At 32.6% G+C, this 13,235-nt stretch overlaps 1 protein-coding gene and 1 non-coding gene across 2 annotated transcripts; both read left to right on the forward strand.

The window, feature by feature from the left end:
- Positions 1-5,143: 5,143 nt before the first annotated feature.
- LOC145566966 (glutamate receptor 2.7-like) lies at positions 5,144-10,390 on the forward strand. Its single transcript, XM_081626215.1, has 5 exons — positions 5,144-5,306; positions 7,316-8,643; positions 8,762-9,074; positions 9,244-9,650; positions 9,920-10,390. Exons 1-5 carry the CDS (start codon positions 5,180-5,182, stop codon positions 10,388-10,390), a joined length of 2,646 nt encoding a protein of 881 aa, XP_081482341.1. The 5' UTR covers positions 5,144-5,179.
- A 663-nt stretch (positions 10,391-11,053) lies between these two features.
- On the forward strand, positions 11,054-11,125 carry TRNAC-GCA (transfer RNA cysteine (anticodon GCA)). Its single transcript has one exon. It is a non-coding gene; the product is annotated as a tRNA-Cys (tRNA).
- The last annotated feature ends 2,110 nt before the right edge of the window (positions 11,126-13,235 follow it).

Here is a 13,235-nt window from a genome sequence, read left to right on the forward strand (position 1 = left end):
TGTCGCTGGTCGCTCGTTGTGGTGAATCGTCGCTGTAGTGGTGAGGGGCGAGAAGAAAGAGAAGGAGATGGAGGGGAAGGAGAGAGAGAAGTGAGGCGTGATGGAGGAAGAGAGGAGAGAGAGCGTAAGAAGTTGAGAGGAGAGAGAGGAGAACCGTGAAAATGAGAGGAGAGAGAGCGTGAGAAATGAGAGGAGGGGAGAGAGAGAGGAAAGAGGCGCCGCGTGATGAATATGTGGGATGGGTTTAATTTGTTAGGGTTTTTTTTTACCAATGGCAAGCGGTTCAATGCTCAAACCGCTTGCCATTTACATTTTGGCAAGCGGTTCATCCAAAACCGCTTGCCATTTGCATTTTGGCAAGCGGTTCAGCCAAAACCGCTTGCCATTTATATTTTGGCAAGCGGAATTCAAAAACCGCTTGCCATTTGTGGCTGCCCATTTAGTTTATTCTACTAGTGATTTTAGACATCTAAATTTAGGGTCCAACATGTATAGTGCACTATGTAAATTAACTTGTTTGGGTTTGGACCACTTTGGGGTCAATATTTTCGTTTTCGACACTATGTTTCATTTCCAAAACTTCAACAAAAACATGGTGATCAAAGACAAAAAATTTAATTTTTTTTTTAAAATTTTGATAGGAAATAATGTTCACCCACAAAAAAAAAATTCAATCCTTTACCCGCGATATTCAATCTCTTAAATATCGATATTTTTTTTATATACATTTGGGTGCAGTAAAAGTGTTTGAGGGCTATTTACTGCTCATTTAAAAATCTAAAAATGAGCAGCAAAAAAAAAAAAAAAAGGAATGGTGCACCCATCACTATGTGCAGTTGTGCACTCATGTGAAAATATAAAAGGTTTTGGTAAATATAACCCAAATGTGTATTCCTTGTTCTCACTCTATATCTCTCTCTTTTATTAAGCAAGTACACTCAATAATATTTTCTATTTAGAGTGAATTTTATATTAATTTTAAATTTTCCGTATTTTTTATCCCTACTTTTTAAAAAGTATGACTAAAATTTTATGAATAGTGTTGAGACTATTATACCCCTAAAAATATTTATTTACGTATTTACCCTTTTTAAAAGTATGCCAATAGGTTGAGACGATTATGCTTCTAAAATATTTGTTTACATAATTGCTTTCATTAGTCATTAATGCTAATTGTTTTTTTTTTTGAACTTTTAAAAAATAGTTTTTGTGGACATTTATACCCCTCCATATTTATTCACATATTTTGCCTCCTTAGAGCTACTAATAACAAACTAAATTAAAGTAGAACTTTCCGCACTAGCTAGCTAACTATGACGTGCGCATCACACGTTAGCTACCCTAGTTTTTTTTTTGTTTTTTGTTTTTTTTTTAATTAGTGTTTCTTGATCATTTCATGTTTCCATGTTTTGTTTCTGTTTTCATGCAATGAACTTATAAAAGTCACTACCAGGTATAGGCTCATAGTTGTCCATACCACATTTAAAATTATTATTATTTTTTTTCCTTTTTTTTTTCCCCTTCCCTCTTCATCTTCTTCTTCCCTTAAACCCTCTCCCCATTGTCCGCCAAACCTTCGCCCACCACACCTCCACCTCCGACAGCAAGGAATCCACCCCACCAGTCACCACCTTGGTCTAGAAACACGCAACCACCTCCGTTAAAAAATCACCGGAAACCACCCAAAAAACATAACCCAAAAATAGAAGAGTGAGCAATGCTATGGAGAAGTTTTTCATGGTCTTCAAACATAGACAAGTCCTTGTCGACTTATGGCTCTAGCCATTAAAAAAGGTGAATTCTATGCTGGAAATTGTCTGAGTTCAGTCGAAATTGACGACATTCAATGTTTGTTGGTGCTCAGTTATTATTAATTTGTATACTGTTATTATTGTTTTGTATACTGTTATTTTTTATTTGTATACTGTTATTATAGTGTTGAATATTGTTATTAAGAGGAGAGAGACTACTTTTTTACAACATGGTAAGTAATATGCGAAATTACATTTTTGCCTCCGATATGAGCCCAATGAGCCTATACCTGATAGTGGTCTATCACTACGTGTAATTTCACTACGTAAGTACGAGTAATTAAGAAACAGTACTTAGGGGTTGAGTCAACACTCAATAAATTAAAGAATTACTCTTCTTGTCTTCTTAATGTATACATTCACAAAAAGTGATATAACTTGACAGAATGATCTGATTAGAAAACTGGTCAACCCCAGATTATTGGCTATCTTCAAGGAATATTCAAATGTGTTCTTGACTTATTCTTTGTCCTTTCTTTCATTAGACATCATAAGTTATATTCTAAAACAAGATTGTTACCTAATCTGTTTATAAAATGCTCAACTACTTCGTCTTAATCTCTTATTTTGTTGGAGAAATAATATTACAATTTTAATTGAAAGCTTAATTAGGCTAATTGTAATAATACAATACTAGCTTCTTGCTAGGGTTAGTTGATCAGTGAGAACACATTTAGGAATTCAAAGACTGCATTACTAAAGTACAACAAATTTTGTAATTAATTATATGCACTAATTAAGTTAATTAAATAAAGAATTTTTAGTTCTTTGACTCTTCTGATCTTATTTTGTTCTTTCTTAAGTGTATCTTCATTTTTACCCGAGGAAGGTCGAGATGCTTGATGTAAACTTAATATGTTGATGGCTTAATGCCATTGTGTGCTAAGGCTATAACAACTTGACTTCAATATAGATAAACTAACATGCACAAACACATGCATATATCAAATTATTCATAATACAACTAACATACATTGAACGGTTAATTTAAAGTGACGTTTTGACTTATTTATTCAAGCAAACAAGCTAAACTACCTTAGTTATATACCATATCATTTATATATGTGGTACATTCTTGGGTTGTTGGGTTATTAAACACAGTCAGTTCAGTTGTATTTGAATTGAAATAAGGTTTCATCGATCGTTCATCTAATGTCCTACTCATTACTCTCCGCCCCCCCCCCCCCAAAAAAAAAAAAAAAAAAAAAAAAAAATATCCCGTACCTACCTTTAACCTTTGAGTCAACTACCATGTAATGAAAATATACTTGTATTTCGTAGTCCGTATTTACTACTCCGTATTTCGTACTCCGTATTCCTTTGTAGTTGCTTGAATGAGCATCGTATATAATACTATTACTACCCACAGTCCCACATGCATGTCACGCATTGCTGCATGGGTAAGAGCGAGCTACATTTTGGTTTTCTTTGAAAGGCTTGATTGACCTACTTAGTAGCTGTCAAAACTCAAAACTATAAATTGTTAATTTAAACAGCCTCTTGGAGCTTCCTATATATACTATTATGGACACGTATTACATACGGACACATATGATAATTTTAATAATATACACAAATATCAAAATATATAAAAGAGAATCAAGGCTGATCTAGTGGCCTGGATGGTCAAATGCCATCATTCTTTCAACTTTGTTAAGGGTTTAAATTTCAATTATCATCATATCAAAGAATCATTGTACATTAATAATTTGTATATAATTAATATTGGTTGAATTCCAAGTATTGCTCCATGTATTCCTAAATACTTAAAACAGTTTGATTAATAGTCTTATACATGTACTAATACACAATTATTTGACTACTACTACTACATACTTGCATAAGTTATGAAGTATATATATATATATATATATATATATATATATATATATATATATGTAATTTATGTTATGAAGTACTATAATAATTTATATTTGAAAAATAGTACGAGTATTACTAATATTAATGTACACATCTAAGTCTTGATTATTCCAACAATATATTTATATATTGCACAATACCATTTGTTTTTTTTTAAAACAAGTAAAAAAAGTTATTTAAATTAATTCAAGTAAATAAAGTCAAACTATTGCGAGTATTTAGAAATAAAGGAAGTACATATCAATATTTTGCCACACGTCACATGGGATAGAAAGAATTTAGGATCTTTTACCAAAATGGCTAATTTTACAAAAGTATTTATCAAAACGGCTAATTATAAATTTTAATTCCCAAACTAGCTAATTTATTAACTTGGAAGGAATTTATCTATTTCTTATATTCCTTTGAACCGGTTTGGTTCACATTATGGATTTTTGTTTTTCTTTGAAAAATTATAATGCCATAGTTTGAAATATCATTAACTTGAGAAATAACATTCAACATAATATATTTGCAACAATTCTCAATTTTTAAAAAAGTTACACAAAATAAACGTTCACTCAAAAAAAAAAAAAAAAAAGATCCAAACTTCCAATCAAAAAAAAAAAAAAAAAAAAAATGGAAAAAGCCTAAAATTTAGAAAGCAAGTAGGAACAATCAAGTCTTGATTATAAATAACTAGACTTATACAACTGTCGACCATAGAATCATTTTATTTGCTCTGAAAAAAATGAACAATACTTTATTTCCCTTATCGTCGTATAATTTGTTATAGTCTTATACAGCAATACTACTTGAAATTCCAAATTTTTGTGATTGATATGATCTAGATGAAAAATTAAAGATTTTTTTTGGAGCAAAATTAGGGTTCTACCATTGTTTACATACTCCGTATTTTTGTATATTGCTTAAATTTTTCAACTTAAATTTTTTTTTTTTTAAGAAAATTAAAATAAAACAAAAAAAAAAAATCAAAATTAAAAAATCAATAAAGTGAACCAAATGGGTTCAAAGAAAAATAAGAAATAGATAAATTCTTTCCAAGTTAATAAATTAGCTAGTTTGGGAATTAAATTTTATATTTAACCGTTTTGATAAATACTTTTGTCAAATTAGCCGTTTTGGTAAAAGATCCAAGAATTTACATATACTACTCCACCTACTACATACGGTGTACATAATTAATTAATTACTTGTACACAGGACTTGTATATATATAAGAGTACACAAACATCATATAATCTTAATTCTAGCCAAACAAAGAGGCCTTAGAAGGCAAAACAATAATAGTTTAAAAGATGAGGTTTCTTCGCCTAATCTTCCTAAATCTCTTACTCATAAACGCAGCAATAGCATCATTAGCAAGAAATAGCAAAACTAGTGCAATTACTGCTGCTACAAAGTTGTTTCAAAAGAGATCAATGCTTAAGATTATACCAGTTAATGTGGGATTGATCTTGGATGAACAAGATTACTGGGTTGGGCAGATGGGTTACAGATGCATAAAAATGGCGCTTTCGAGCTTCTACGATACTCATCAGAATTACAACACCAGGCTTGTTTTACATACCAAAGATTACAAGCATTATGATGTTGTTAGTGCTGCTTCTGCTGGTACGTAAATCATTTTTTTTTTTTTATTTTATTTTATTTTTTTTTTATTTTTAATTTTTAAAAAAAATTCTAAAGTTCACCTCACCCTTACTAAGTTTGGACTATCTACTGCACAATTAATTACGTTTGGTTCACATAATTTTATATTTTTCCAAATTGTTTTTCTTTTACTCACATGTTCTAAATCTTAAATAATGTTCCAAATTATTACTCACAAGTTTTAAATCTTAAATTATTTGTTCTAAATCTTATATGTTCTAATTTCTAAATATTAAATTGTGTTCTAAGATTTTTAATCATATGTTCAAGGTTTTAAATTATGTGTTCTAAATTATTATTTGTATGTTCCAAACTTTTATTCACAGATTCTAAAGTTACTAGTATGCTATAAATTTCAAATAAGCTGTTCTAAATTTTTACTTGTATGAATAAAATCTTAAATAAGATGTTTTAAATTTTATTCATATGATTTGAATTTTAAATCAAATTTTAAAATTTTTACTCACAAGTTCTAAATATTAAATCAGATGTTCAAATTATTACACACGTAAATGTTCTAAATTTTTACTTATTTTTATAAACTTTAAATCATGTGTTCGTTCTAAATTTTTACTCATCTATTCTAAATGTTTACTCAGTTCTCATGTAAATATGAGTCCTCACATATAGACATATATATAGAATGGCCCGTGAAGGGGTCGGGGAGGTTCTAATAGGCCCTTAAGCCATTTTAGGATTTGTACGAATGAAAGCATTGATAACATTTACTATACCAATAAAGTAAAAACATAACGAAAATACAAAATTCGCTATATTTGCACCAAAAAAAAAAAAACAAAATTCACTATATTAATATACTTGTATATACGAAGTATCATAGAGATAAATTCGATCAATTCATGAGTAAATTATGTTTTCGTTTTATTCTTTGAAAATAAAAAAAATGCTAACCACAAATTAGAAATATGATCCTACGTACACTAGGAGTTTATGCTCATCTTATAATTGCTCTATATGAGTATGTATTAAGAGCTTATTTTCAACAACTACTAAATGATGACATGAAAATACATTATTTGGGATCACAACTATTGACTAGTATAGGAAAATAAAATTCATACATTATTTGGGATCACGACTATTGACTAGTTATGGTCTTCATACATAGGTCTAGTTGTCCAATTAGACAAAATTATTCCGTTTTATAATGATGTATTACAAATTAGAGTCCAAATTTATGTCATAGTTATAAGATCAATGTCGCTGAAAATAATAATTTAGATGCCACTATATTAGTCCTTAATTAACTTATTAATTGTGGCATCTCACTTATTATCCGCACACTAACAGGATAAACTAACATGCATGCAAAATTTTGAGTTAGGTATTTAGTATCTAGTGACCCTTGTGAAAAGTCTATTGATTAGGACAAGTTTAACAGCTAATTACTTTCTCTGCTCTATAATTGCTACGAGTATTAGAATAAGACTTAAGAGTTGACGCTAGAAACGGTGGTGTAATTATTATTATTATTTTTAATTACATCTTATAACGTTCTTCCCTATATATGTGGCTATGTGTTATGTACGTTAGAAAGTTGTAATATTACACCTAACGGTAGAATAGGTGGTTAGTATAAATTTGAAAATAAAATTAGATGTGACGGTATCCTATTCCGTATACAATTATAAATGATTTTACAAAAATATTTCTTTATATTTTAGTACTCGTATATGTTATGCTTGTTATCTTCACAATATCATAGCAGAATGCAATTTTAAGAGATGTGCCAACTTTTTCCGAACAATTTATGCCATGTGACAAATATTAGCGGACAAATGAAATATAAGTACTTATTTGAAAATTTAACATACTTGTTCATTCAATTATATATGAGCACTACCTGCACTATTCTTACAAAAAGAGTAATTTTTGAAGCCAAAGGATTAATTAAAGATATCATGTATGTTAATATTAATCGTTTAATATGTTAAACTTGTGTGTTGCAGCCATTCATCTTATCAATAATGTTGAAGTTAAGGCAATAATAGGGCCACTTACATCAACAGAAACCCAATTTGTGATAAATCTTGGGACAAAGGCTCAAGTACCCATCATCTCATACTCTGCCACAAGCTCCTTCCTTTCATCTCTAGGAAGTCCTTACTTCATTCGAGCTACCCAAAGAGATGTACATCAAGTACGAGCCATCGGGGCGCTTATCCAAGCATTTGGTTGGAAAGAAGTTGTGCCAATACATGGAAATGATGAATATGGTCGAGGCATTATGCCTGATCTTGTAGACATGTTACAAGGAATCAACACGCGTATGCCATACCGAAGTGTCGTTAATCCACTAGCAACCGATGATCAGATTTTAGAAGAATTGTACAAGTTGAAAACAATGCAAACAAGGGTGTTTATAGTTCATTTGTGGCCTAATATAGGAGTTAGGTTTTTTCTTAAAGCTAAAGAGGCAGGGATGATTAGTGAAGACTATGTTTGGATTTTGACAAATGGGATGACTGATTTACTTGAATCTTTCGATCATAATGCCCTCGAATCAATGCAAGGTGTATTGGGTGTCAAGACTTATATTCCAAGAACACAAGAGCTTAAGAATTTTACTAGTAGATGGTCAATGAATTTTAGGCATGATCACCCAAATGTGTATGGTTTATGGGCTTATGATGCTACTTTTGCTCTGGCTAAAGCAGCAGAGGAAGCATTTGTTAACGACTTCAGTTCATCGAAGATGAGTAAAACTAATAGCACTTCAACTGATCTAGATGATCTTGCAGTCTCCAACATTGGGCCAAAGCTTGTCCAAGCTGTATCGAAAACTGAATTCAGAGGTCTTGCAGGAGATTTTAGCCTCAACAAAGAAGGGGAACTAAAACCATCCATCTACCAAATCATAAATTTGGTTGGAAATGGATGGAAAGATGTCGGGTTTTGGACTGCAGAAAATGGACTAATGAAAGACCTGAAGGGAAACTTCTCTGGAGGTTCTGCATATTCCACATCGAAGGTTAATCTACGAGCTATCATATGGCCAGGAGACAGTTTTTCTGTTCCTAAAGGTTGGGTCATTCCTGCAAGTGACAAAAAGTTGAGAATTGGAGTTCCTATTAAGGATGGCTTTACTGAATTTGTGAAAGTGCAGAAAGATCCTGATTCTGACACTACCAAAGTCACTGGTTACTGCATCGATGTTTTCGATGCTGTTATGGCAAAGCTTCCATATTATGTTTCTTATGAATATGTTCCTTTTTGGCAAATGAAAGAGACGGCCTCGAGTTCTTATAATGATTTGACTTACCAGGTTTATCTTGGGGTGAGTACAGTACTATACACTTTTATGAGTATCAGCTTAGTTTCTGTATGATTAAGATTATGTATTTCTGTTTTTAGGGAGTAATATACTAATAATTCACTATTTTTCTATTTGACAGGACTATGATGCTGTTGTTGGAGATGTGACCATAGTAGCAAACAGGTCACTATATATAGATTATACACTCCCATTTACAGAATCTGGTGTGACAATGGTTGTTCCGGTGAAAGAGAACCATACAAAGAGGGCATGGTTGTTTATGAAGCCACTGACTTGGGATCTCTGGGTTATGACCTGTTGCTTCTTTGTGTTAATTGCTTTCATAATCTGGGTTCTTGAACACCGTGTGAACGAAGAATTCCGAGGCCCTCCCTTACATCAAGCAGGCACTGCTCTTTACCATTCATTCTCAACCATGGTCTTTGCACATAGTAAGCTGCTCCATCTTAACCTGTGTTTTGCTCTTAATTTTACAGGCTACAAAATATTTACTGTACAAAATTTGTGCAACTCTATTATGAGGTTAAATTGTTTCCTGCAGTCCTATTATACATTGAAAATATGGATATAACCTTACTGATTCTTGTATATCGCGAACAGGTGAGAATATTTTAAGCAATCCAGCAAGGTTTGTGATGGTGGTATGGATATTTGTGGTGCTCATCCTTACACAAAGCTACACAGCAAGCTTGACATCTATGTTAACGGTCCAACAGTTGCAGCCTGCAGTCAAAAGTATAAATGAGCTGATAAAAAACAGGGACTCTGTAGCATATCAGCAGGGCTCCTTTGTTGAAGGACTCTTAAAACAGCTAGGATTCAAAGAAGCGCAACTAAAACCCTACAAAAAGTGCGATGAGCTAGACGAGTTACTGTCAAAAGGCAGCAAAAATGGGGGTGTTTCTGCAGTTTTTGACGAGGTTCCATATATGAGGCTTTTCTTAGCACAACATTGTCAAAAGTATTCCATGGTACAACCTTCTTACAAGACTGGTGGTTTTGGCTTTGTAAGTAAATTTTCTAATCTCATACGTATACTTATCCGATTTTAATTTAGCAGTCTTAATCATCTGTACTATAAATTGGATGCACAATTATGTTTTTCATGGATCAATTTTATCATTAACTTTAGCTTAAGAATGCAAATTCATATGAAAATATCGTGTGATTGACTGATTAAAGAATATATTTTTTTTCTTTCTTCTCAATTCTGATTTTTATCATATATAACCAAACCTTCCATTAGACTGAAGGACTATATACATGGATCATACAGGTTTTTCCTAAAGAGTCTCCTCTGGTGCCTGATGTTTCAAGGGCAATTTTGAGCGTGACAGAAGGGGAAAAGATGGTGGAAATCGAAAAAGAATGGTTCAACACACAAGACAATTGCGACAGCTCATCCAGCAACAATGTGTCTTATAATTATGAATTTAGTCTTGGACTTGAGAGCTTCTGGGGGCTGTTTCTTATAGCAGGACTAGCTACAGTTGTTGCTCTTATAGTATTCCTAGTGCAGTTCATGTCCAAACATTGGCATATATGGAAACAGAATAACGGTTCATTCTGGATTAGAGTTAAAGAACTGTTTAAGACATTTGATGAGATAGACCGGTCATCCCCTAGCATCAAGAAAAATCAGCAGCAGCTAGAAAAGAGCTGTCGTAGTTGTGAGAATCATCGCGGTGATGATGCAGCTGAAAGTATGCCTAATACGAACTGCCATCCTAGTCCATTGAGAGAATAATGAAGCCATTCATTTGATCTGCTCAAAAGATGATCACTGTAACATTACTCTGTGGATACATATATAGTTACTACTAGCCTAGAACATTTGAAGGATATAGAAATACCTACTAGTCTGCCATATGGCACAGTTACATATTAGATCTTGTTAGATAAAATAATGCATATACCAAAATCCAATAGTATGTAACCGTAATGTAATTTAATTTTTCAAATAGCTAGATCGAATTTGGTCTGATATTATGTAACATGTGTAACGTGTTTCTTCTAGATTATACGGAGTATAACTTGATTGAGCATGCATACTAAGATTGGGCCTACGGTTTATGTCCCTTATGCTGTTATAACAGATTAGATGAACTACTGAGTCTATGAATATCTAATGAGCAAGCTATGATTGTAAATTAAATTCAGTGTCAATTGACAAAGATGAATGCGGTTGCAATTGAAAACAATCATAATCTAATCGTACATAAATGAGAGACAATATAAGAATAATCTATTTTTTATTTTTGATACAAATATACAAGAATTTTTTTTCAAGATTAATACATTAAAAGTTTAAAACGCTTATTCAGATTATTAATCAAGAGAAGGATTAATATATTGTAGCAATACACATGTTTAGATATAAATAATTTAATGTCAATAATTTAACAACAATGGGTCCATAGCTCAGTGGTAGAGCAATTGACTGCAGATCAATAGGTCACCGGTTCGAACCCGGTTGGGCCCTTAAAGGTGATTTTTTTTTTTTTGGCTTTTTTGGCAGAAATTTAATCCCTTTGACAGTTGAAACTCTTAGAGCTGTCAAAAACCGACCCGAACTGGTGAATCTGAACCATTTTGAACTGTTCCGAAAAGGAACCGAACCGTTAAGAACCTGTTATTTTAAAACCGTAAACCGACTCGACCCGATTTTTTAAAACCTGAAACTGAACCGATCCGAATGTTTGAGAACCGTTAATGAACCGTACCCGATATCAAGCCGAACTGATGCAACCCGAAACCGAGAACAACCCGAACCGAGTACTTTTGAACCCGATAGCAACCCGACCCATTGTAAATCGAAACCGTTTAAACTCGACAAAAACCCGATAAACCCAAATCGTTTACAACCTGTAACTGGTTAGGATTGAACCGTCTATAACCCGTAATAAGTTATGATCGAACCGTTTACAACCCGTAATCGGTTATAACCGAACCGTTTATAATCCGTAAGTCCGTAACCCGTTATGACCGCAGAATTTTTTTTTTCTTTTTTTTTTTTGGGTATATTTTATCAATAGTAAAACAAAAGGGTTTAATTTAAATTATAAAGTATTTATATTGAAAAGGTATGGAATTTTAATGTCATTGAAACTCTTATGCTACAATATTATCGTCCTCTTACGAGTAATGGCTTATGGAACACTATATTGTATTAAAAAAATTAAAAATCTAAATCAAAAGCTAACTCTAGATTTGTTATTATTCTTTGATCTTTAAAATCATTATACAAAAAAGGACATAAAGTTAAACAACTACTTAATACTCTGTATGATCTATTGGAATAACTAATTAAAGAATATTGAGGATATATTAGACGATATACGTTAACGAAACCCGTTTAAAACTAGTTGTCAAACCGACTGAGTTCAACTCAAATCGATTACAACCCGAACCGGTTACAACCCGACTCGATTAGGACCCGATATGTGTTGACTCAAAACCCGCTTTAAACTGACAAACCCTGTTTTTAAACCGACCGAATTTAACCTGAACCGATTATGACCCGAACCAATTATAACCCGACCCGATTAGAATTCAACCCGAAAAGAAACTGTAATAAAATTAAACCAAACCGAACCGACCCGAAATTATTTAAAACCGACCCAAACTGACCCGTTAATAATTTCAACCCGTTAAAAACCGACCCGTTACAAACCGAAAACCGATAAACCGAACCCAAAACTGAACCGAAAACCCGATTGACACCCCTAGATGATTATGATAACCATGACTAATTGGCTTATCATCACACTTAACAACAATGTCATCCCCTGCCTTAAACTGAGCTATCCTACCATGCTCTTCTACCTCCTCAATGACCCGATCCAATCTAGCAATCGTCTACACTAGCAATGATGCAAAGGCCGCAAATAGGATTAGTAATGCCTCAGCAAACTCTAGGCGTGTGATGACTATCTTGCCAACATTTTTCTGTCTACTCCACCTTCCTTCTCTTTAGGTGGAAGACCCTCAATCAGTAGCTTTAAAAACTCCCCTACCATAGTCTCAAGACTCTCAACAAATTTTGCCACAACAAGTTTTAAGACAGACTCTTCTGCCCTGCTTGAGTGGATGAAAAAGCAAGATCAGAAAATAATTTTCATTTACCAAAATATTTACTTGCTATCAAAGCAAATATTTTCATTAGTCAACAATGTACTCATATGTTATGAGCACAGACGAGTGAACAAAATATGTTACGAGCACAGACGAGTGAACAAAATATAAGTTGATCATACATGTCCAACGCTAACCAAGCCATCAGTGCTATTGAATTATTGAGTCTGAAGTCATTGTTAGCAGTGTTGATACAACAAAAACTGCCATTCAATATATCACATTATCAAATTGAATTATTAATAAAAAAATCCAAGTAAAAGTTAGTATTGAAAGTTGGCTTCTAGCCCTTGCATTGAGTTGATTAGTCAAAGTAGTGCACTCATAATTATCAATTTGGAATATTCATCATAATTCCAAGTAAAAGTTAGTCTTCCAAACTTACTACTTGCATTGAATTGATTAGTCAATAGTAGCATACTCTGTATTAGCTTCACTGATTGATTTATTACAGATCA

This window comes from Chenopodium album, chromosome 11, assembly GCF_948465745.1.
Source record: "Chenopodium album chromosome 11, dcCheAlbu1.1, whole genome shotgun sequence".
In the NCBI taxonomy this organism is placed as follows: domain Eukaryota; kingdom Viridiplantae; phylum Streptophyta; class Magnoliopsida; order Caryophyllales; family Amaranthaceae; genus Chenopodium; species Chenopodium album.